Here is a 27,499-nt window from a genome sequence, read left to right as displayed (position 1 = left end):
ACCTAAGGGGGCACCACCCCCAGAAAAGAAAAATATTTACCAAAGTAAGTCACAGTCCACTAAAGTTCAAGGGCATTCTACTCATCTAGCTGGGGAACAATCACAATGCAAGATAAGATGCTTTGTGGCCCTTTTGATAGGGTATATGATATATAATCCACTGTAGGGACTTCATTTTATCAGGGAAATAGGGAAGAACTAATTTGTATCAAAATATATCAGAATATTAGATGACTCATTGACATATTTGCACAGGCTTTGCGTGTCCATGTGGTAAATAGTATCAATATATATGCTGATTTGGAATCCTGTTTCTGTAATCGAATTGTAGAATTTTAGAATTTGTGCATATTTTATCTACACTTGGTGTGAATGTACTTAATGAACTCATAAAATAAGAATATATAATCTAAATGTTTGGATTAATTTAGCATCTGCCTTATTTCATGTTACTATAAAGTCCTCTTTTTGCTGTATAACTTTAAATAAAATGCCATTTTCACGGCAAAATTTGGATTGAGAGATAACCAGAAATCGGTTATCTACAGTTGACTTGAGAGGCTCAGGTTAAACATGGAATGAAATGATAATTCTATCAGCATCATGTCTACAGAGAGACCAAAACTAGGAACAGAGAGGTGGATAATATTCATACTGAGACGTAGACTGATAGTCAAGCAAGTTGAATCCAAACTTTCATTCTGAAATTTAAATATCGAGCTGTGTACCCTCAGCACTTGCTTGGAGTGATGATACAATGACTTCTATTCGACCTAGTCTGGTTTGTCAGATCAAATCTCCGTGCCTCTCAATTAACACAACTATTTCCTCGTCTCGATATTACATTTACTCAATACTTTAAGTGTGTGTATTTTATTTGTTCCTTTTTTGTATAGATTCATCTTATATCTATATATTTATGTTATATGGAGACGAGTTTGGCTGCCAAAATCTAAAGAATAAAACTATCGATTGGTAACAATCATGCATTTTATTTCTTTTTAATTTCCATTCAGTTTCCGTTATTTCCATTTATAACCTGGTTATAAATTGATAATCCTCTCCCGGGTAACTTGCCGTCAAAATCACCTGCCGGACATTGTAGGTATGTTTATAGTTACTCTGACACCCCACACCGCTACATTCGCTACAATTATTTCAATATTTTCCTTCTTGATCACATAAGATACCGTTCGATTATAGGCCTACATACATTCCAGGATCGAGATATTATTTCTGTCTTATGACAACGTAAATTTCAATTTTGTTAATTATTTATTCTTTTACCCCACATAAGCAAATTTTGTAGTTCTCCGACCTATCAATCTCTACGATTTTTTGGAAAAAAATTCAATTTCATCTTTAATGCGCTGTAGAGGTAACAAGATATTATTTATGGAGTTAGGTTATCTTAAAGTTAATTATTTCTTAAAGATAAATTCTTAAATTAAATCTTCCTTTAAATTTCTACAGATAACACTAAAATTTTCTCTATAGTTTGCCAAATATTTGATTCAATTTTCTTCTACCCCGCTGATCAACCCATTGAAAGAAACATTAAATCATTCAAAAGCAGGGCGTCATTAAAATATTGAATAATTATAATGAGATATGTGTGGTTATCGCAATTAACTTCATTGATTTGAATTAAAAATTAGGTTTCTGGGCACCCTGGCAAATTGACCGCTTTTTTCTAAGACATCACCAGATACAAAAAATCAACAAATTATATTATCAGTTAAAAGCAATTTTGAAGATTTAAACAACGCAACAAAAACTAAACCAGATTTTTTGTTACCTCTGACAACGTTGATTGATAAATTAGGAGACAAAGAAATAACACCCTTCCCAATTAGCTCATGGCGCCTTAATTGTGTTATAATCCAGAACCTATAAATCTATGCATGGGAATATCATTTTGTTGAGTGTCATTATGGCTTCGTTCAGTAATAAATAGATCACTTGTTTTTGAAGCACATTTCCTTCATACACATCATCTTGAATTCAACACGTGTTGTGCACTACTTTGGATTTATTTACCAAAATCTGGACTAAAGCCTACAGCATCATGCCTAAAATGTCAATAGATTCAAAGAAAGGTAAGTATGTTATTCTGAATTGAAATTGCTAGCTCATTTGTTGTTACTGATGATTGAATGACTCAAGAATGAAGCCTTCTTATCAATATTTATGCTGTATGCTTGGACAAAAGCACTCCATTGTTTTTGCATCAATGTCAAGAGCAAACTGAAGTTTTGACGTATACAGATTTCTCCATGCGTAAATCTGTACTACAGCACTCGACTTAAACCCAAAAAGATGTGTCTAGGTTCGAATATGGTTAATTGAAGCCAAAATTCAACTTATTTATTTCAGGGGTTCCCAGATTTGCATTGGTGGCATTCAAAGACTTATTAGAAAGTCATGTTTACGCCACAAATGACATATCCGGACCGAAATCTATGGGCACTGGAGCAACAGTCAAAACCACCATTCATGGCGATATTTTCAAGGGAACTATAGTTTCAATGGCTGGTAAGTACCTTCTAATAATGACGTAAATTTTGGTTGAATATTGTTGAAGATATTATGTTATTATGTTCGTGAGATGAAAAAAATGTTTTTTTCAGCACTTTTACGCTTTTTGATCAGTTGATTTAATGGCCTACTAGAATCAATACATGTACCGGTTTTATTTTATTTTACTAAGACTTTCTCCAATTGTTTTATAGATAATGAAAATTACTTGAAACAGCAAAGTCAGTCATTAAATGTTACTGGATTTTTTGGTGTTCCCAAAAGTAAAAAGTCATTGGGGAGAGGTGAGTTTTAAATCATAATATTAGTATTGATATCTTTTGTTTCCAACCCTTCGATAATTCACAACACTGGGGTCTCTTTCTTAGGACTGTCTATTGTCAATTATCCATGTCGCTGCTTAAGTTGCTTATCGCCAGTTGTGTATGGTTGTAAAAAGGATACCGTTTATGCTTATAAGTTTCGAACAATGTGTGTTGTGCGTTGCATTCGGAGCTATTGGCCATTTCCATTATTCGCAACCATGTAACTAATAATTGCAATGGTATGAGGGCATTATAGAAAAACAATATATATTTTTGTTCCAGGAAAGAATCTTCCCAAGAAGACCAATATACCACCGACAAATGAAACGTCACAGCAATTGACTAGTACGCCTTCCTCATCAAAATATCGTCGCTTGTCTGTAAGAAATCTACCGTCTCCGATAAATCACACCAAGACTACTATAAGTGAATTTTGTTTAAAGTCGCTGAAATCTCTCGCGACAACATTCGCTTCGAAACTATCTTCTGCACAAAATGATTCTGCTGATGACGTTGATTTTATTACCATTTCACTGGTTGAAGCATCTTTTGACAGTTCAAGCTACGCTAAACAACTCGAGTATCGAGAAAGCTTTAGAAACCAACCCCGTTGTATCAAAGATGTTCCAGATTACAAAGTAGATTTGTCAATGAACTTTTCCAGTTTTTCATCTACTATTGATTCCTTACAAAGTCACATTCATCCACTTATCAGTGTAACAACCAACATACCAAACAACCAGTCACCAGTAGAAATCCCATCACCCATGAATGTGGCAACACAACATATGGCAGGAACTCTGAATGGGGCCTTTACTTCTGTTTCCTCCTTAATGGATACTGTAGCATTAACTAGAGATGTTTCGAAGTTAAGTCGCCAAACCCGTATTCCAGTTTTTACTAGCTCAACAACCAAGCCCGGTGTAGTACTTGATAGAGATAATAACACTATCTCATCTGAATTACATTCTACCAGGAATGTAGATACTGACGTATATCTAAATGCGTTCTTTCCACCATCACCTTGTTCTTTACCCTCTGTTCAGGATGACACCAGATCAGACTTTGATGGCTCTTTTAATATTGGTGGACGAATGGAAGCAACTGTCATTCTAGATTGTTTGTCTGAAGACGAGTTAACATCTATTGAACAGTCATCTGTTTCTAAAGAAATAGAGTTCCCATCTAAACCACCAACATCAGATAATAAATCACCAGTATTCAACATGTCAGTGACCCCAGAATCAAGTGGATGTGCGTGTAATACAAGAATGTATAATTTTAATTCAGAAGGTGATGTCCACATGGTGACCATTCAAGACAGCAAAACTGTAGCATTAACGATAATGGACAGGTCCGAACTCCAGTATCATTCTTTTATGAACTCATCGGACAAGGAAAACATTTCACCCAAGACACAGTTTTTTGATGAACAAATTAAATGTTATCAGGACAGATTTCTACAAATCACTCCAACAGAGTTGTTTTACGGTCTGATGTTGCGATCTGATTATCCACCTAGAATGGATGATGTTTCCTTCTTTACAGAAACTATTTTATTACATCTTACATCTGTGTCCTCGAGACCTGAGGTGTTTGCAAGAAATCTACTGTATCGAATGTTTACCTTAGCAGAATTACAGAACTCAAGTGTGTATGGTAGAGGATTTACAAATGAACAACGAAACACTGCTCTTAACGTTGATAAAATTCGATTGATTCGAGAACTGACCTTTGTTCTGTACAGTAACGTGAGATTTAGCTGGAGAAATTGTGTTTTATGGATGGACAAATCTATTAAATATGTAAATAAATTATTGTAAAACTACCCCTGGAAATATGAAGCCAGTTAATTGGAATTTTTGATTAATCGAGAAATCTTAAATTTTAGAACTGCAACAAAACTACTAATACCTAATTTTTGTCGCAGTATGAATAACGTATGAGCAAGTATAATGAATACCTTTATACAATACCATTGTATTAATATCAATGAAATTAATTATAGTGCTCTATAACATCATTAATTTAATGTTACATCGTTGAAACTTTTGCTTAATTTGGTTATTGAAATAGAAATTCCTATGTACTATTGTTGTATGATGGCTTAAATATATGTGTTATTGAATCAAACTTATTCTATATTGGTCACCCTTTAATATGCTACATACAGCAACGCGCGTTCATAGCTTATGCAACCAATGTACATGTTTTTAGACTAGATGTTTCGTGTTGGTGATGTTTGTTTATTCGCTGTGTCTAATTGGTTCAGAACTGGCAATTTGTTGAGCAAAGGAAGCACTTGGAAGGTGTCTTTGCTCCTTGCAACGTCAAAAATAGCAGCATACGTGAACCTATTTGAGATTTGGTTCACATTCGCCAATTAGTAAATGTTATCAGTTGCACACTATAGGCACCATCTGAGAACGGCCACTTGCCACTAAAACATTCCGATCATTTAATGCTATCTAGTATTGCGAGCCAAACCCAAAACAACATCGATATACCTCACATTTTTCTTATATTTCGTACACAAACAAATTGAACATAAATATCACTATCAATTTCTAAAATTACGTTTTATTTAACTAACCGAATTTTCTGAGAGACATTCGCCGCTATTTTTAATCAGAAAGAATGTCAAGTTACATTCGAACTCATTGCCGTACACCTAACCTAAAAAGACCAAACGATAATTAGGTTAAAATCAAAAGTAAATGAACTCTAAGTACAGATTGACCCTTACCAGACTCAGTTACTGTTTATTCTAAAATATGTTTGACAATTATAGTTTATTGTGTTTAACTGATAGAACGAAGTTAAGCAGACTCCAAAACTTATCGACAAACGATAAAGAAAACTCAATGAACTGAACTGGTTGCCCTTCGAACTTAACCACTCTTATATCTAAGAAAAACAGTTCATTTATTTTCAAGTGCCAAATTTCTAAATTCAGACACAGTTCTGGCCTTGTATATCGATGTAATGGTTTTGATATAACATACTTAGCAATCACTCAGTGCCAAATTTCTTTTTACTTTAGTTCGATAAAGTTAAGAGTTGACTGGTTCAATTTAAATGTGTAGACCTATTAAACAGATAAAAACTTAGCTAATTTAAGAACAACCTTTTGTTTTGTTTCCAAGAATGCATATCAAGAAACTTATATGTTATCAAAAATTTTAAAGATTCCGTTTCAAATGGGTTATAATAATATTGATGTGTACTTTTCTAAAGATATAATTTCACCTTTTATTTTGTATAATCGCACACAGAAATCAGTGCTCTTTAAGTATCATAGAGGGGTTGTTTCCCCTATACCAATTCTCGAATCAGATAATGCACGTTATTTTATTGAAACACATGCTGCGTTCACACTGAAAGCGACATCAAACCGATTTCCGGAAAGCGCATTCAGTTTTGTAGAGTCACAATACACTCTGAAGTGATTTGATACGGTACAAAACGCATCACACTGACAACAGCTATAACCCGACATAATCCAATGCGCCCTCAACGATGTATCTCTTAAACTACTCAACAAACACCGAAGCAAAATAGTAAAAAAAAAAGAAGTACAAACGATCCGACCCGAAATCGTGATTTGCTCGAAGACAATCTGCATCCCAGAAAAAGATATTTCTGAAAAAATCTGAAGATCATTTTGTACCATTCCAATTTTCAATCCGGAATTTACAAGCTGTGGTTCCTGCAATTCCACCAAAAGTAAGCGTTTTAGGACGTCATTAATAGCGAAGTCCTTTAGTGATAGAGCAAATTTTACGATTAATGACGTTATCAATCACTTAGTAGAATTGCAAGAACCACAGATGCCTGATTGAATAATTGGAATGGAGCAAATTGATGCTATCAGTGTCCCCTATACATATGAAATTTAGAAAACCTCTTTACAATCCCTTTAAGATTACACCCCAAAAAGGAGCACATTATACGGAAACTCGTTTCCAATAGTGAACACGTGTCATTTGACTTGATGATCCAAATGATTTTCAAATTGGATTTGATGTTGAATGCTTTATTCATGACATATAATATATAATACTAAAGGTTTCGAGATCACAGCTTTTCTTCTTCAGTGCAACCCGAGTGGATTTCAATGTCTCCAATGTCCGTGATTTGAACTTCATTCATCTTGAATATCTATTGCAGGCTGATCGGTTAAAGTGGGATTATAATGATTTACAAATAGTCATTGTAACTCTACTCCATTCATTGTATGGACGGATTGACCCTAGTGTTAAGGAATTCATCAATGCTATTAGTTGATTTCATTCATCTTGTCGAATTTGAAAAGGTTAATCGCTTATGATAATATTGACACTAGACTCGTGTCACAATAACTTGTGAAACCACAAAAACTGGACAGAATATATTTCTTTCTCGATAGTTGACTATGGTACACAAATCCTTACATTCATTACCCTAGAACAATTCAATTCTTGGCGTTCTTGAGACTTTTTTGTCGAGATCTTACTCTAGAGTTCGAAGTCCGTTTTCGTATTAAATATCATGTTGATGATTCGTGTCCTAAGTAGAGTTTATCTTAAATTTGTAGAATTAAACTAAAGCCGGGCGTCCACTTGAGAATTTTTTCTGCGAGTCTTTGCGAGTCACTCGCGAGCGAACTGTCAGTGCTCCTTCCATTTGAGAGTAATTGAGAGTAAATTTTATTGCGAGTAACTATCAGAGAGTTTGTACTATCAACTAACTCGAGAAACTTTCAAGTGTCCTTCTACCTGAGAGACAAATTACATTCACGAGCTGCTCGTGGGAAGGGGGTGCGAGTTGCACGACATCTTGCCAGTTTGATTTACAATTTCCGATTGGAAAATGTTGTTTTCCAAGAAAAAACGAATTGCTGTGGCTATAATTATAATCGATGGAAACAGAGAGAAAAAAGTGCACAATGTCTTTTTGTACCGATTCGGCCAAGTTCTTCCATGCATCGTTCTTTTTCTGCCTCTCTCGAAACTCAGTCGATTGAACATCATATTATGTGATGAGGCGCTCAATCTCTTCCCTTGTCCATTCCGCATGTTTCGATATATTTCAGACTCTGGGTGTTGTGAAAAATATGATAGGCCTGTTAATAAAAAGCTGACAGTTCTTAATATTATTCTGACCTGTATATTTTCTTCTCATTTATTTTAATTTTGATCACCGGTCACTTTTATAATATTCATTAAGCTTCCCCATGGAATAATTAGGATACTGTAATACCCTCAGATATAGTTTCCGCGAATTTGCAATTGTTCAAAACATCCTTTGTCCTATTAACGATTGAAAATATGTAAATCAATTTTGATATTAATATAATTTTCACACAATATAACACTTTCTCTATATAAATCAACATCAGAGTATATCATATTCAAATCATTAAAATAATTTATGAAGCGGAAGAAGGGAATTGATCATATTCGACAGTAAGTGAATTTATTATAATAGTTTTTTCCTCTCTGTGATACTCAAATTGTTATTATATAGTAATTAAAGGATTAAGTCAACCTATTATTACACCAATCATCAACTTATAGTATTATAAATTCATCTATAATCTCATCTGACATTTTATACTAATCCTTTAATGGTTCTGAATGTGTCCATGTAAAATCATCATTAATTTCACAAATAATTAGATTCTTCAGTTGAACTTGTTGAACCCTTTGTCAGGACATTCACATTAACCCTCATGCGCAGCGATTTCGACTTCAGGATTCAACATCTAATGATTTTTACATTGTTTACTTCATGCTCCTCAATTATTGTTCTGACCAGTCTAAAGAGAATAATTACCACAATAATTTATTTTGGTATTAAAAATTTCTCAGGCCTGAGAGATCTAAGTCATATAAAGTTAGATCCTATATATATTAACACCTGTTAGGTATGCTTAAAGAATGATAATAATGTGCACATATCTAAGGAGAGCAAAAAGTTAAGATTATGCATATTGACCTAAGGCAACAAGAGCTTCTAATCCTGACTACTTTATGCACGATTCTTTATAGAATACCCGTTTCAATTACTTAAAGTAAATAAAAGCGAATCTTGACTTTCTACAAATATGTGAGTTATAATTAAAATGATCGCATTAGTAATATGATATGTATGGAATTTAGAGATAGAAGCTGTCCTATTGTTGTCCGTGCCTTTGTATTTTAAATGAAGAAGTGCAAAGCTGTAGTCTGGTAATCGGATGAACTGAATCATATTTCAAATTATAAAGCTCATCATTTTTGTTTCAATATGATGATTTTGTAGGCTTTTCTTTACGTAATATCTTACACTGAGAGTAACGCGTGTTACAATCTACATCGTCTCTTTTAAGCATTATAAAATCACTGGCTTACTAGCACTGCATGCGATTATTGACTTAAGCAAGGCGTTTGATTGCATCTGTCATGATGGCATTGAGTTTAGATTGGGAACAATGATAAAATAAACCAATTATAAACCAAATAGTCACATATTTGTAGGACATACCGTTCCGTATTGTTTGTTGCCCGAGAATTTGAGCGTTACAATGTCCACAGTCAACTGTTGTTAGTCTTTGAAAGGGGCTAATAAGACAAATAATTTTCTCTTTGAGAGCGCTAATTTTACAGGATCGGGTGCAATGTCGTAGTGTATACGTCTTTATGAGACAATCTAATTACTCTCAAGAACCTCACCACTGGAACAAAATATATGCAAATTTAGTTTCTGTAGTCTGATATATCTTTAATCAAAACGTCTATTTATATGTGACGTAATTTAATTTAAAAACTTGAGATATAATGGTTGTAATATAATGATATTGTAAAGTTTGACACTCATAAAAGTAATTATCCTTATACAGATTAATAACAGATATCATTTACATCTCTCAAATAACACATATCAAGATTGAATACCCTGTTTATTGTGTTCAACAACAAATTCAGTGTGAATGATTAGAATTATTCATTGGTAAACGATTTTTCCTACAATGTCACATCGTAATACACAGTAACGAGATTGTCAATACCAGTTCATCCAGCAATATCACAGCAAAAACTAACACCATACCGAAATATCATAGATATGCACACTGGAATTTAAAATCAATGTCCGTAAGGCAATGTTTGCACTTTTGCCCATTTAATTGTCATCAATGCATTTGCAGATGCTATTGATATATGTAAATAAGTAGCAGCATAACATAGCATAAGTAGGCTCAATCCGGATCATTTTTTTTCATTATTGCTTCAATAGAAATACTTATAATACCACTTTGACATATTCTGTAAATTACTTCATTGATCAACTTCAGACATATTAAAACCCACATCACTAATGAAGTTTTATAAGTAATAAAGTTTAAAGAGTTCTTGAAATTATTCCACACTGGATATTCTAAGATTAGAATTGCCGATTATTCACCAGATCTGTAATATCTTATCAATTGAAGAGCTGTCACGTAAGATCAACACCTTCTTCAACATACAGTCAAATCTTAAGAATATGGGATTATAACATAATAATTTAATCTCTTTGGGCCCATGCGAAGTACAAAAGAAAGCAAAGAAATACTTTCCAATAATATCAAACTTTAGCCTATGAACCCCTTGAATTCGAGTAGTGAAAATCAGCCCTTTCAGTTTCCAACCGATTTCCATAAAACTTGTAGGTATGTATATAAAAAGGAAAGTTTCTTGTTTCAACAACTGCATACCGAAGTGGGCATATTTGAATGTGATGAACAATCTTTTTTATTCCTGATTCTCATAGGAATGCATTTTATTTTATTTCGTTAAAATTAAAAGTATAATTCAAAAGCGTAGTTAAATTGAGAAAGAAAGGTTATAATGATTTAAAACTAAAATACTATGATTGAAATGTAAAGATATCAAGTGTATCTTATCTATTGTCATGTAAAATGATAATAATAATGATGATGAACTAACTGAACTGTACTATAAGACAAGGTAAATTATTGTTGTTATTTCGATACTTTCTACTGATAATAATTACACTGATTATTCAGATAAATACATTATATGTTTAACATGGTATATCTATCATCTCACCGTCAATTACACTGGAATTTTTCTTACGTCAATACCCCATTCATAATTCTGAATATTTCCTTCATCAGCCCACACAGACTACAACTTCTATAAACAACTTTTTTTATCTTCCACTTTTTAAAACTATCAATATCCAGTCTTGGTAAAACATGAAAAAGCTTTTCGCATACTTGTTATAATTTATGTAGAATACCTTCAAATTGCATCAGTGTAAATACATATTTTCGTACTTTATTTACCCAGTAAAAACATTATACCAGAATTTTATGAATGTAATGAATCTGTTATGGAACTGTGAGTTCTGAAATAATGATCAACAGTTATGCCATTCAATCATTTATGATAGTTCTACCTCGTATTAAAACCTTCTATACTCAGGCCTGTATAAATTCAGTTATTTTAAATACTAAGTATGATCAGTTGAACACAAGCTCCACAGTGTTCCATGTTATATCTGTATTTATACTCAAGGGGCCCCCCCTCGAAAAATGGTTTGCACCCCAATTTGTACCCTTTCTATATATTTGACAAATTTGAAATTTAAGATTTTTTATACTATTTGCCCCAAAATGTATGCTAGAAAGCACCAAATGAATCTATTTTTGCGAATTATTTTTTTAGGAGAACCCTCTCAGACTCTCCTGAATTCGGCCTATACAGTTGTCCCCCATCAAGTCGGTCTGTCCTTATTTGTACCCTCTAGTCTCAGGAGGCTGGCTACTGTGCTTAAAGTATTGTACATGAAAGTACTGTATCTTGTAGTTCTTGTTCTATTGACCTATAATTGTTGAACTATCTAGTTGTTCGATTGACTGATAATTGTCCAACTTTCTGGATCTAGTTATTTTATTCACTGAATATTGTTGAATTTTCTGTATCTAATTGTTTTATTGACTGATAATTGTTAAACTATCTAGTTGTTCTAATCACTCATAATTATTGAACTATCTAGTTGTCCTATTGACTGATAATTGTTAAACTTTCTAGTTATTCTATTGACTGATAATTGTTGAACTATCTAATTTCTTTATTGACTGATAATTATTGAATTATCTAGTTGTTCTATTGACTGATAATTGTTAAGCTGTCTAGTTGTACTATTGATTGATAATTGTTGAACTATTTTGTTGTAATTGTTGAACTATCGAGTTATTCTATTGGCTGATAGTTGTTGAAATATCTAGTATTTTATTGGCTGATAAATGTTGAACTTTCTAGTTATTCTAATATCAATTGGCTGATAATTGTTAAGGCATAAGCACCTTTTGTACAATAGTACAATATATGAGTCACTGAGAATCTGTTGACTTAAATCAGTTAAGTAAGAAAAGTTGATCAAGGCGAGTGGTAAGGGTCATAGTTTACACCCTTATATTGTGAAGAGCGTGCTTATTGAGTGGAGAAAGATTTAATAGTGAATCACCGTAACGTTTTATTAATCTGAATAACTTGTGGAACCTCACGTTTAATTTGATAAGAATATATAGAATTGATAAAGACTTAGATTGGACAAATATTACACGGGTTGTGGGAGGTGGAGAATTTCCTAAAATTTAACATATGCAAGGACTATATTTTCGAAACGATAACATTTTTAATATAGTTCCACAGGCTTCAGAATTAGGAAAATATTGTCATGAATAAAACTTTTAGACATCAGCGAAAACCTACTTAGAACGCATACATGATAATGATCATGTAGATGTGGATAATCATCGTACCGTTGTTTTAGGAACATGCGTAGAACGTAAAACTGTATTTAATGTTTTGCAATATTTCTATTAATTTTTTTAAATTTCCAATTTGTAACTACGAGCGTGATACAAATTTTGTTAAGAACAACCTGTTATATAAGAGTTATATAATTGGAGTACTGAATATACCTGAAGATAAAATTGATGTATTAAAAAACGACCATAAAAACGTGTAAATTATGTGGCTTCTGTAGTGAGATCTGTTTACACCTATTTGTGGCTCGAGATATGATATGTAATAATTTACCTCTGACACTAATGCATGTTTATCATTTTTAATTATACAACTAATTCAATTCATGATTTATATTTAACATTTTAACATTCTAATATTTATTATTGCTTTATTGCCTCTAGCTCACATTTTTAAGTCGTGATACACATGATATGCCTACTCAAATTTAACACTTAAAAACTAACATAAATTAAAAACATGACATAAAAATACCTTTAATTTGAAAAAAAACGACCAGAAAAATAAGTTCAGCTTACACATTAGAAAGATTTGATATCTTAAGGCAATGCAACGAAACCTACAAGAAATGCATCATGTGTAACGAATAGAAGCTGAGAAGCTGAGAACAAGTTCGCTAAGTTTATAATTATGAGCCTACCTTTTATCCCTGACATTGCCTGACGTTTCGATCTTTTTCTGATTATTTATATTTCAAACATCGTGGTAATAAAGCATGTAAATATATATGAGCACAGGTAGTGCTAGCATGGCCCTTTCAGAAACACGAATATAAATTTAATCTGTGTTCTATGGCTAACATTCAACTTATTTGTTCTCTCGTGTTTGTCGATAACGTGATATTTTGAGTTGGTAAGGACTTATGTATCTGTTTAATAATCTTATGTACTTACACGTATTTTGAGTTTTTAACTCAAAGGAGTAACCTTTCTGAAAAACTTGGTCATAAATTACGAAGAAGTTCTGGCAGTTAAAGACAGGAATATCGTCACTCATTACTATGTATAATATAGTATGTGATAGATATAATTTTCAGTATTAAAGTAATGGGATATCCCACTGTTCTCATGATATATTTGCCATTACGTTAATGCTGAAAATTAAAGTAAATATTTTATGGCTTCTGCATTTAGACAATAATATATTTATTTATTGAAATATGAGATAAAATTGAAATAAAATAAAAAAAATAGCTGATAGAGCACCCTATGTATCGAGTACTTTATGAACCTTTGATAACATAACCTAATATAAATATTTATCTTTCTTTTACCTTTTATCATATAACCCTGACCTTGATTTTTTTCACCTTATTTTATTCCTTTTATTGAAATGTTTTAATGAATAAAAGTTGAAAAAAATTTCTAGACATATGAGAGGAACTTTAATATTCTGTAACGATAGATAGATTCGAACTATCCCTGAATATTTCCAGTGCATACACAAAAAATTCGGAAAGTCGATCAAGGCCAGTATAAAAATCATTTGCGAATAGACGATCTAGAGAAGTATTATAATCATCAGTCAATAAAAGATGTTGACATGTATATTAATCATCAGTCAATGAAATAAAGTAGCCATTTGTCAAAAGAAGATCTAGATACGTATAGTAGTCATAAGGCAATTGAAGATCTAATTTAGTACAGTAGTTATTAGCCAGTAGATAGAAGATCAAGATGCGTAAAGCAGTCACCTCTCAATAGACGATCTAGACAAATACACACGTCAATAGAATACCTAGATAAGTACAGTGATCAGTCAGTATAAGATTTTGGTAAATACAGTGGTCATAAGTCAATAGAAGATCTAGATAAATACAGTAGTCATCAGTCAATAGAAGATCTAGATAAGTACAGTAGTTATCTGTCAATAGATAGAAGATCTAGATAATGCAGTAGTCTTCAGCCAAAAGAAGAGCAAGATAAATACAGTATTTAACTGTTAATAGAAGCTCTAGATAAGTGCAGTATTTATCTATTAATAGAAGGTATAGATAAGTACAGTAGTCATTAGTCAATAGATAGAAGGTCTAGAAAAGTTCAGTAGTCATCAGAAATAGAAGATCTAGATAAGTACAGTATTTATCTATTTATAGAAGGTCTAGATAAGTACAGAAGTCAGAAGATCAAGATAAATACAGTAATCATCAGTCAATGATAGAAGATTTACATAAGTACAGCAGCAACTGTCAATAGAAGGCCTAGATAAGTACATTAGTCATCAGTCAGTAAAAGATCTAGACATTAAATAATAAGTAAATGCAAGATCTAATAAATAATCATCAGTCGATGGACGCTTTTGGGCGAATGCAATTATCATCAAGCAATAGAAAATCTAGGTGAGAACGATAGCCATTTGTCAATAAAAGATAGCAGTCATTAGAACCTTGATGAGCAGAAACATCAAAAGTTAATGAAGTAATTTGACAACAACTCAATTTTCCAAACATCTGGACCAACAAAATGTATCATCAAGAGAAAGGTATTTTTTATATTTTTAAAAATTTGCCTATACAATTATGTTTCTTTAAAATATGCTGCAAATGTTTATCTCTGTAATTGTAAAGTACATGGGTAGTAAGAATTGCTAAAGCAATTCATAGTGATCAGCATATCATTAATTTTTCTGATTAAAACTAATCCGAGGAATTCTCTGAGGAACAATTTGTTCTTTTTCTATTCTGAATTTACGACGTTTTATCTCTTTTCTAAGCCTTTATTAACAAATGAATGGGGCTTTGTAGAACAAATGGTTAGAAGATAAGAATATATTAGCACTTTTTGGCAATTAAGATTGAAGATTGTTTTTTACCAGAATGTTACGACCATGGGGTTGCGAAAAATCCCAATTCCCGCTGATATGATGTCAAGTTTGGCAACTTGAAATGATAAGAAAATAATAGAAAGATAAGAGAAGATGAAATGTGCAGTGGCGTGAGAGAAATGTGTTAATGAAAGAAAAACAACGAGTTTATTTACAGGGTATCAGGAAACTAAATCTTTATTTCTATTTCAATATTAATATACCATAAGTAATTCAACATGTTAAAACTTGCATGTATGTACAAAAAGAATTAAAGAGTTCTTAATAGGCCCACAAGAATTGGTGTGCCTTTTCTGTATATATTTTATTTCTGTTAACTTTCTTTTTCATGTCAATTGCATTAATATCGATACGATGATTATTTAAAAAAAATGGGTTTTTTTCTTCGAAGAAGTTAAGATTTTGCGAATTGTTGCCTGTTTTGATTATTTGATGAAGTGATTTTGTTTGCGTAAGAGTCGGTAAAAAGATCTCCTTGTACCAATCATATTACTTTTCCTCGAGTCGGTCTAGATGAGTAGAGCTAAGAATGGTGCATGATAGTATCACTTCCGATAATATGACCAAATACAAGTAGTAAGATACGTCATTTCCGATTGCCATTCTCAGAAAAAGTTTTCATGTATGTATTTGTTATTTCACCTGACAACCTAATGACCTTAAAGGAAAACTTAATGACTCACTATATTATTCTGACCAAGGTAATCGACAATATGTCAAGACAGAATAATAAATTATATTATACCAGTTAAAATCTATCAATAATTTCACGTATTTATACCGATAGTCACATAAAATAGTCATTAATTGTTTTTTTTTCTTTTCAAAGTACATTTTTCTACTGCAGATGGTGGTTCACGTCTGTTACTTCTCCTAATGGGAAATTGACCTTTTTCATCAATAATAATATATACATGTACCTAAAAGTTATTCACCTGTTTAAATGGCAAATGATTATCAAGATATCTATAACTAAATGGACACTGTATTGGCTGCGTTTGTCAATGTGCATAGGACTTGAGTAAGTTTGATTTATTCCATGTGAGCTTGAAAAGCCAAGCGATAACACCAGTTTTTGATGACACGTTGTGAAGAAACGAAAGTTTTATATATTTGTAAAGGCTGAACCAGAAATAATGCGGCAAGAGCAGAGGGGGTGAACACGCAGAAAACGACCTCTGGTTATTCAAAACTTAGCCGTAGTGCAATGATAACTACGAATTCCCGTAGAAGGTTTTGTTTTAACGATGCGATTAAAGAAGCACCGTAAAGTCAATTGTTTATACAGTTTATCCGTACAGAATGCCTCAAGGTGTTTTCATGTATCCGTCGAGTGCGCCTACTGGAATACATCCAGAGCGAATTTTCGTACTGCGACCGCAATGCTGGATGGGTCTGTGCCAACCAGCAGCCTGTTTCTAGGCGAGTCATTAACCCTGGTACATTCAAAATTAATTGGAATGATCTTTTATTGTGACCCGTGACCACACACATAATGTAAGATGCTTATAGCTTTCTTCCAATTGGCAGCTTTCTTCATCATCTCATTCGGATTAAATTGAGTAAGTCGAATTGCCCTTCCGTCATACGAAAATGCTAGAAAAACGTGTTAAGATGAAATGTAAGTACTTACACAAGATGGTGTCCCATTCTCCGATCACGTTCCTCCTCCGATTTCGTCTTTGACTGCGTCTAAATAAATACAGTGCTAATATCTCGTCCGTGCCCGAGTTGTCTTGAAACATTTTGCGAGTGTGGTTTGCGTCCTTAGTAGAAAACCGTACTTGTTTCGCCATGTTCTGCATGTTCGGGCCTTAACGCAGCGTAAAATGCCATAGTGGGCGAAGGCCTTTACTCACTAAAGGCTATTCTTGCATTTGCCAGATACGGGCGATTCTGAAGTCAAACGCAGATTAGCATATTCATCCCTGTTGACGTTTATACACTTGAACATGGTTGTTAATTGTTTATCAAGGTTGAATTATGGTTTTGATAATATTAACAATATAAATAGTGCATAGTTTTTTGATAATTGTTGACACCTGTTTGTTATTCATTTGATACTAGAATTGGTTTATTTATACAAAAACATGTTGATATGTGAAAAAATAATAAACATCTCCTACAACACTGCACCTACAACTTTCAAATTGCGCGGGAGATATCTAGTCTAAACCAAATCCAACCTTTTCTGAATTCATTAGCATTACAAGGAGAGTTTTGAGTTTTGGACGATTTTAATGACTTATTGTTATGAATTTTACTTTAAATTTCAAAAGAGAAGGGGGAAAACTTGTACGTCTGAAAGGTCACAATGAATAAAATATTACAATCGACATTTCCAGTTGATGATATTTTGGATTTTTTTTAAGTAGTTGAGATGCACCTCAGAATATAAGACAACTTGCCTGGCAAGGTCACATGCACTCACTGGCAGCTGTCAGTAATGATAACTAAATCTTTATTGACCAAAAATATATTAAAGATCTGAGTTTTCGCACAAATTCTTTTTAATTCAGTAGCAATAATCCAGAAACATTGTTTTATCACACTCTTCTCATGTCTTAAATTTTTAAAGATATCTTATAAGTAATCATCAAATTCACATCAACATAGACAAATTCAAACTTGACTAAGATCTCATATACCAAGTTTCATCAAGATCTGATAAAAACTGTAGCCCTTATCGTGTTTACAAGCCAAATTTAACGTGTTAAACTTAGTCAAGGGCAATAACTCAAAAATAGTTCAACCAAAACGAGCCAACTCGAACCTGACCGAGATTTCATCAATATTATACATGCATACCAAGTTTAATTAAGATCGGATAAAAACTGTAGCTCTTATCGTGTTTACAACAAATGTGAACGGGCGGATCGGGGCGACGGCAATATACCTCTAAATTAAAACGATACAAAAACGTATAAAAACGATGCAAATAGAAATCGAAATGTGAAGAATTTTTCGATAATCTGTCAGACTAGAAGGCGGACCAGATTTGGAACGGTTCTGGGAGCGCTTGTCTTTTCACATTACGCAATATTCAGCCTTTTCGTTTCCTGAACTGAATGTTTTTGCAATTTAATGGGGTTTTGTTTTACCAATTACAAGGGACGGTTTGAAATTCCAGTTACCGACGCAACATATCCCGGTATTTAAACAGAAACTGGTTATGGACTTCTTGGATTGGTCAACTTTGTTGAGATTTTTAATACGTTTCTTAGGACATGTACACAATAGCGAAAACAATAATTTGTCACAGTAACCCGTGAAATAGTCAAGACTGATGATAATATTGACTTGGACTGAGTCCATCATTGACGTAGTTACATTATCAGTCTGATTGTTTTATCTTATCAGTTGCTTTCACTAAGATTAATTTATCTCTATATCTTAAAGGACGACAGTCTGAAATTATATTATATAAAAATCTATTAATAACAGTATTCTGTTGATTTAAGCATAAAACTTACAAAATATATCTGATCTTGTTTTCATCCTGGGCATAATACTAATCTACTAACCAGCATTCGTTCATAATGCTCTGGAGACCTATTTACTGGTCAGTCAGAGCAAAAATAACTGCAATCTTGTTTATGTAACAGATACACCTTTGGATTTCAGTTCGCTGTGATCAGAATGCATTCCGGGCATATCACAAGTACCGAACACATATTTTATTTTATAGAGACACTGAGCAGCAAGATATCGAAAAGTCGTGTATCATTTGTCGAATTCATTAAGGTTGAAATTAGAAGGTTAATTATCAATTTCCTTGTAACTCCATTGCGTATTTTGAACATATTCGTACCGCATAACTTTACTCTTCATATAAAAGTCAAATAAAATATTTATTTAAACTATATACACAAATATTGTTCAACTCTTGACATAGATGTACATATTAACTTGTAGCTATTTTATTTCACTCTAATTCTATACGGTATTTTGGTTCTTGTTATTCGCTTATTTTATAGAGAAAGATAATACTAAAACATTCCATTCAAACCAAATCAAACACGACTTTCAATGCATCAATGTGAATTCTCTACAAAAATTCCATACAAAAATATTTAAAGAATTAGACGACGTCATAAAGTGTATCCTCGGGGAAGCGGCATTTTTTAAGATCAAAGAGGAACATTTCTTTGATAAATACCGACTTCTTTTCTTCAGGTGTGATCAAATCAAAGATTGGGAGTAGTTTGGGTAGTATATCAAACACTCTATTGATGGAGAATATCATGCTTGAATATTGAGAGGCGTTGGTTGAAATACCAGACACTATTTGACAGGAATCACTTCTAAAATCTTACACCTGCCTTGACTTACTATTCAACTTAGTTCTTCTGGCACGCTACTTTTACTAAGTAGCTCGTCATTTGCGTTTTAAGTCGATGTGATAAAGTTAATATGAAACACAAGAGGTTGTTAAGTAGGTAACATGACCAATGTTCAAGAGTATTTATTAACGATATCAGTTGACAACAACTGTAGTGGTTTTACCAATTGTTAATATCATAGACAACAGATTGCATCTACTAATCAGTGAAAAACAGATTAATATACATCTGCTTTTAATCAGGATTATAATCTATTTCTTTGATGCTTAAACAGACGCGTGTCTTCTCAATCATTTACCTTGATATCAACGATCACAGATACATTTAAAGTGTTTTCCGTATCAAAAAAAAGGTGTAATCTGTCCTTGTGAAGTTAATTTTTGAGCAATTGAAGTATAAAGGTGTTAGTGAAATTGAGTGAAAGCTGCTTCACAATCCAACTACCAACTACTACGACTACCAACAACTACCTAGTTTGCGATATCAGCATCCGCTGGAAGCGAACGTTAACTTGTCATCTACCAACCCTGTGAAAGCTATCCATTGTTAAATAATGGCGGTCAATCAACAGTGTACAACTAGCCTTGCGAAGTTACATTTTTTTTTATCTCAATTGAAAATATAGAGGGTTAAATGATATGAGAGAAAGCTGTCTTTGAGAAAATAATGATCGACAACCACAAGAAATTGAAAACCCAAAGAGACGTTTATGCTCCAAGATTTTAATTCCTGTCATAGGCATGAGTAGCTTCGTATATGATAAGTTGAAGCAATTTGGTTTAGGTACCCAATCTTTATCATCGATATGGCAGATTTAATGAAAGTAGATTGTATCACCTCTCATCGTCGAAGCATCGAAGATGTCGTCAAGACGTGCGATGGGAAATGTCCTGCAGTTGGAAACTGAGTGATGAAACTAGAGTGCACTCTGTCAGCAATCTTCGTAATAGAGCGCAAAAAGAAACCACACAGATGCAGACATTTTATGAGGAGCATGTCGCTCAAGTAGATGAAGCTAGCATCCCAGCGATACCATCTTTTCAAAGCGTGGAACATGCTCTGGACATCGTCGCAAGACATTTCATGTGTTACCAAGGTCACGGTCGCAAGCACATGTTGAAGGTGATTCCTTTCCACTGTTAAGGGACGTCGATAAAGACCACATTCTCTACTGCAGTACAGTTACAAGCCCTCTTAGAAGCTGATACTCTTTACATAGGTGTCAACACCTTCTCTCTAGTGTTTGCTATGATTTTTATTAATATATATTCGGGCCGAGACCACTTATTCATTTGCCATCTGTTTCCATGTTAAATTTCAAAATTCAGCCCTCTGTAACTTTTTCCAGAAATCTCGTTTGAATATGTCCAAATATGTCACATGAAAAGCCTCACCAATGGAAGTTTTTAAATTTGTAAGTAGTCCTAAATAATACACTTCGTACAAGTCTAATACCAACAGCTTATCATAGAAATATACCCAACATGGGTTCCAATCGTAGAATCATGAGTCAGCCAGCTTGCGAATTTTCGGCTGGCTGAGGTGGTGAATCAGCTGGCTACAGCTAAGCCAACACCTTTGGTGGCTGTGGTTGGCTGGGCATGACACAAGATGGCTATGCCACAGCTTTGAGCAAAACATACCTTTAGCACTAAGTGCCACAGATTGTAAATAATTCTCTCTAGGACTGACCGGTTCTATAACCAAGAATCGTAGCCTTCTAATGCAAGTTGCTGAATTGGTTGCAAAGAAATTTATTAACTAAACAGACCAATGCTGAATTTCAAATTTCAAAATTACAGACAACAATATTAATTTGCAATTAAGAACTTGCTTTCAACATACATATCAATGTCTAAAACCGAAATGCACTGAGTTGCATGACTCGGGTGCGCAGTATGAAAAGTACTTAATTAGATTCTAATACAACTTTAAAAGAGTCTATCCGGATCTTCCAATATCTTAGACCGAAATATCTGCTCTATTCCAGCCTATGACAGGATGTAGAGAGAGAAAAAAGCCCTATAAAAAGGAGGCATTCCGAAGGATACTGTGGTACTCAACACTAATTTGCTATCATCGTAAAGGTAATTTAATATTATGTTAGAGAAAAAGCATATTCGGAGGTGTGGAAAATCACCATTTAACAGGGTTATTTTCTGACTCTACTCCAGCTGACAACTGTCAAAATATCCATCAGAAGCTGGAATAGAGGCAGATATGTCGGCCTCCTGATATCTGGACTGCAATTTAATTTCACTAACCAGTCCAAGCAAAGGATTACAAGTCATGGCAATATTTGTCGTGAATAAAGGAGATCGTGTTCATATTCAGAGCATCAAGTGAACTTCGTTTGAAATTCATAATCAACCCTGTAGAGGAAAACATATTTTGAAACCTGGCGAGCGCCGGTGGAAGTAAAACGGCGGCTGGCTGGCTGGCTTAAAAAGCAAACCAGTGGCGGCTTGTGTCAGCAATTCGGCGGCTCACAGATCAAGCCCTGAAAATTCTTTCTACTCTAGTTCAGATCTCTTTTTCTCTTTCACAAACGTCCAATAGACCTCAAATTATTCTACTCAATTTATTCAGTGATAAAGAAGAAGTCGGTCTGATAAGAAAATCTCAAACAGTCGATACACAGCTGATTATAGTAACAGATTGTATAACCTTGAAATTTTGAATTTTAAATGGGTTTATCATACCATCAGCTTATGTACCAATTGCCTTGTAGAATTTATAACTAAGTTCTAGGTTCTATGCACTGAATTAGATTTAAAAAGCAGACAAATGACACAGTGCACATGGTAGATAGTAGTTGAGTGTCCTCTTTATCAGGTAGTTATCTAGGTATAAAGTTTGCAACATTCACTGATGTAGCATACTGTAGATATCATATCACCCATACATTGAACAATAGTAAATTTTATTTTACATTTTAATATGCACCGTGAATTGAGCTTTCTAGAAGTTTTATAGATGGTATCAATTTTTCTTGAAAAGTTTACAGATGTAGATTGTTCTAAGAAAATTTATATTCTTGGGTGAATTGCCATTCATGATCTGACGAAATTTGATCACGATACATATTCTAATTCATTAAAATAGTTTACCAATCATTATGATATGCTATTTTTATCATTTTTATACAGAAGAGGTGTTTGTCAGAATATTGTAGTAACGCCTCGGAGACCCTTTGGATGGAATTAAGTTTTGTTGAGATCATTCATCCGTCAACTCAAAAGTTTGTCAGATTTCGTGGCGCAGCATACATTTCATTTGAAATAATGTTAGGGGTAATGTTGATTGATCAATTCTGAATGAAGCTGATACCCATCATGTTATGAAAATAAATACATATGTACTACTAAAATGTAACTGAGAACCACATTATTTCTTATATTATCTTCGTTTGTGATTTATTTTCTAAATTCAGAAGTGCATTTTTAAATACCATACGTAGATTTATGATCTAAATTTATATATGTGATAGAGGTATTTACAGCTCTAATAAAAACATAATAGGTATGTTCTCAATAACCTTTATTTTATATCGATATTACAACGATATCGATAACCGACCCGTTTTACAGCAATATGATATATATTGACTTTTTGTCCATTATCTAGAGTGGCAACTATTATTGGGGTACCTGTATGGTAGGCCACATAAACCTGGTCAGCCTTACAGAACTAACCGAAGAAACTGACAATCTGGACAAGCATTATCACTTTAGATCGAATGGTATTGGTGAAATTGACATACTTATCATGCTACGTTTTCCTGTAATAACAGGTACCCCAGTTGGAAGGGCATCGGAATGGCGCTAGTAGAGGCTATAATCCTTACACTTTATTAAATATTTTAGTTAAAAATAAAATCATCATTCTATAAGCATCTGGAATCGAAATCATAAACAACCACAATGTCGACTATTTATTTCTGGTTTATTTTGACGATGATTTCTTGTAAATGTCAAACATTTGGAAGTGCATAGACGTACAACCTTAGTGCAAGATCATATATTAAAATATTCTGTTAGATTTTTTCTGTGTTAAACGTAATCATGTTAGTAGTTATTGTGTTAAAGAAATGTTAAGAATCATTATTAAGTCTATCTACCTACTGGTTTGTATGTAATAAATCAAGAAAACTATTTGCTATTAAGTCATTTGTCAGGTCTTATTGTGCCAGTTATATTTTCAGATGTGGGTATTGTAGACAATTACAGGTGAATAGGTATAATTTGAGAGATTCCGCACCGTACAACCTGAAGTATGTGTTCCTTGGTGTATACTGATATTATTCTTACTCTATATTATCACTAAGTCAAGTCTCTTAAACTTTACTGCCTTTAATCTCTTTAAAATGCATTTCTTCACACAAAAAAGTGATATACTGCAACTTTATAGCTGTTTTTGAGAAGAACAGAAGCAGGATATATCAAGGAATTGGATTAAGAACAAAATTAATGTCTCTGATTTGGTTATTATTATCACTGCAATCTGAGTGTTTAGCTCACTTCATGTATTTGTTGTATAATTTCTTCGCCAGTAATGCGGAGTCAATATTAAAGGAGAGCATCGTTATGAAAGCAAAATACCTCTAATTAGACGAGGGTAATACAAACCAGGCAAGAAATAAAATATCTATTTTGTAATTGACGGTGATGTAATTGTAGCCTAAGACGATGGCTGATCGACAGATCATGCATGATTCGTGTAGCGCAAATCGCAACCTGGTGGTTATTACTCCCATTCCAAACGTCGTTTCTCGAGGGCTAATGTTCTCTAGTGTATCTTGCCTATGCTTATTGTGTTAAATAGACCTTTATCTAGACCGATGCTTAGGGACAAAAGTCTAATGCGACTTTTTATCGAGATAACCTTGAAACGATGCTTACTTTATTGTATCAAAATTTAGCCAAAGATGGTCACATTTGGAATACTTCTCACATCTAATTGGAGCCAATAGCGATGTGATAGTCTGAAAATATCTAAAATTGGCAAAGCCTTAACTGAACGATACCTTGAAGGTTTGTGCTTGTGGCTTACTGCCTTGAGATTTTTGCTGATTTGGTGATTTACAAACAATTACGACGTAAATTCAAAATCTGTACTATATACAAAGCTCTATTTCAGTACAATTATGATATTTTTCTTCAAGAAATGTTGAAGCTTATTATAGTTACAATTCTCAATTTTGTAAGGAATTCTAAATACAGCATTACACGTTTTTGACCCTTGACCACAAATTTTTGATTGTTATTGAGGCTCGAGTAGCGATGATTTTACATATGGCCATAGATCTTGCAGCTAGGTCAAACATGGTCTTCTTGAAATCTTTCTTTCATTATTCAAATATATATAGGGTTAACTGAGTAGTTATCTTCAGCTTAAAAAAATATTAATTTAAACTGGTTTTTTTTCGTACTGGGATGTCTAAATATGTTTAATGAAACTTTTTCTAGATGTTGAGAGGTGTTTTTGTGACAAAAACGTAATTTTTCAGGTTGAAAAAAAAATTTATATTTGATTTTATCGCGGAAAATGAAACCAATTTGTTACTGAACGGAAGGATTATGATTATTCAATTATTTTAACCTATTATAAATAAGGAAAGGATTTAAAATGAAAATATTCACATTGCAAAGTGGTGATGACATATTAATCATGGTATGTTGTGGTTGACGATGTTTTGCTGTATTTAATAAGCTTATTCAGACTAAGTGACCAAAATCTAGTATTAACATAGATCTAATAATTATACCACTAATGATCTATACGATTAGTTATTATACTACTCTAAGAGTTGCAAAAGGTCACAAAAGAACCTTTCAAAGTAAAAATTTAGTTTTCATAGTTATCTCACAAAATGATATACCAAACACTCTTAGTATAAGGTACCGAGCTGACGAATCGCATGTTCACGTTGTTGACGAGTTAACTGTCGACGATTTGACATGTAGACGAGTCGATCAAACACCAGAATTAGGCATCTCGGAAGAGTGAGAATGTCTGATAGCAATTCAACACTCGTTGCTTAGATTATTGAGTTTTTGGACTCAAGCTAATGGTTAACTCTGGTTACGTAGTAGAAAAATAGAACGAAATAAATGCATGCTTCCCGAAGAAATGGAAATGAATAGGCGGTCTGAATCTTGGCGAATTAATGATCTGAATCGTCAATAACTGGTGGCCTGTATCTTATAGAACTGGTCATCTTAATTTTTAAGAACTAACGGCTTAAAAAAATTGAAGGCATGGGGATCTGAATCTTTCGGAAATGACGGCCTGGTGTTCTAAACCCTGAAGAACTGGTGCTTTTGTCTTGTAGATTCGAATCTTGAATCCTGTAAAAATGCTGAGCTGAATCTTGAAGAACCAGTGTTTTTGATCTTGTAGAACTGCTGATATGAAGCTTGAAGATGTGGTACTCCTTGATTTCCGAATCTTGAAGAACTGGTACTCCTTGATTTCTGAATCTTGAAGAACTTGTGTTCCTTACCCTGAATAACAGTTTATCTGAAGTTTTAAGAACAGGTGTTGCTTATCTTGTAGAGCTGAGGAACCTTATTCTGATAAACTGCTGATCTGAAGTTTGACGAACTGGTGCTCCGTATCCTGTAGAACTGCTGATCCGAAGCTTGAAGAACTGGTGCTCCTTATCCCGTAGAACTGCTGATCTGAAGCTTGAAGAACTGGTGCTCCGTATCCTGTAGAACTGATGATCTGAAGCTTGAAGAATTGGTGCTCCTTATCCCGTAGAGTTGCTGATCTGAACCTTGAAGAACTGTTGCTCCTTATCCTGTAGAACTGCTGATCTGAAGCTTGAAGAACTGGTGCTCCGTATCCTGTAGAACTGATGATCTGAAGCTTGAAGACTTGGTGCTCCTTATCCCGTAGAGTTGCTGATCTGAACCTTGAAGAACTGTTGCTCCTTATCCTGTAGAACTGCTGATCTGAAGCTTGAAGAACTGGTGCTCCGTATCCTGTAGAACTGATGATCTGAAGCTTGAAGACTTGGTGCTCCTTATCCCGTAGAGTTGCTGATCTGAACCTTGAAGAACCGATGTGCCTTATCCTGTAGAACTAATGATTTGAAGCTTGAAGAACTAGTGTTCCTTATCCTGTAGAACTGCTGATCTGAAGCTTGAAGAACTGTTGCTCCTTATCCTGTAGAACTATTGATTTGAACCTTGAAGAGCTGTTGCTCCTTATCCTGTAGAACTGCTAATCTGAAACTTTGAAGAACTAATGTTCCTTATCCTGTAGAACTATTGATTTGAAGCTTGAAGAACTGGTGTTCCTTATCCTGTAGAACTATTGGTATGAAGCTTAAAGAACTGTTGTTCCTTAACCTGTAGAACTATTGATTTGAAGCTTGAAGAACTAGTGTTTCTTATCCCGTAAAACTGCTGATCCGGAGCTTGAAGAATTGTTGCTAGATTATCCTGTAGAACTGCTGACTGATCTGAACCTTGAAGAACTGTTGCTCCTTAGCCTGTAGAACTGCTAATCTGGAGCTTTGAAGAACTAATGTTCCTTATCCTGTAGAACTACTGATTTGAATCTTGAGGAACTGGTGTTCTTTATCCTTGTTATATAAGGATCCTTGATATAACTGCTGTTCTGTATCCTGTACATTTGGTGGCATATGAATGAATCAGTCATTTGTATCCTTAAGAATTGG

General features: G+C 33.7%; 1 protein-coding gene across 1 annotated transcript; it reads left to right on the top strand.

The window, feature by feature from the left end:
- Positions 1 to 2,068: 2,068 nt before the first annotated feature.
- LOTGIDRAFT_175116 (hypothetical protein) lies at positions 2,069 to 4,666 on the top strand (the record flags this gene model as incomplete). Its single annotated transcript, XM_009055453.1, has 4 exons — positions 2,069 to 2,099; positions 2,377 to 2,535; positions 2,733 to 2,822; positions 3,126 to 4,666. 4 exons carry the CDS (start codon positions 2,069 to 2,071, stop codon positions 4,664 to 4,666), a joined length of 1,821 nt encoding a protein of 606 aa, XP_009053701.1.
- Between the last annotated feature and the right edge of the window lie 22,833 nt (positions 4,667 to 27,499).

The sequence above is a fragment of the Lottia gigantea genome (assembly GCF_000327385.1).
Source record: "Lottia gigantea unplaced genomic scaffold LOTGIsca_241, whole genome shotgun sequence".
NCBI classification, from domain to species: Eukaryota; Metazoa; Mollusca; class Gastropoda; family Lottiidae; genus Lottia; species Lottia gigantea.
Note: the sequence above shows the minus strand (reverse complement) of the source record. Positions and strands in the feature narration are given on the sequence as shown.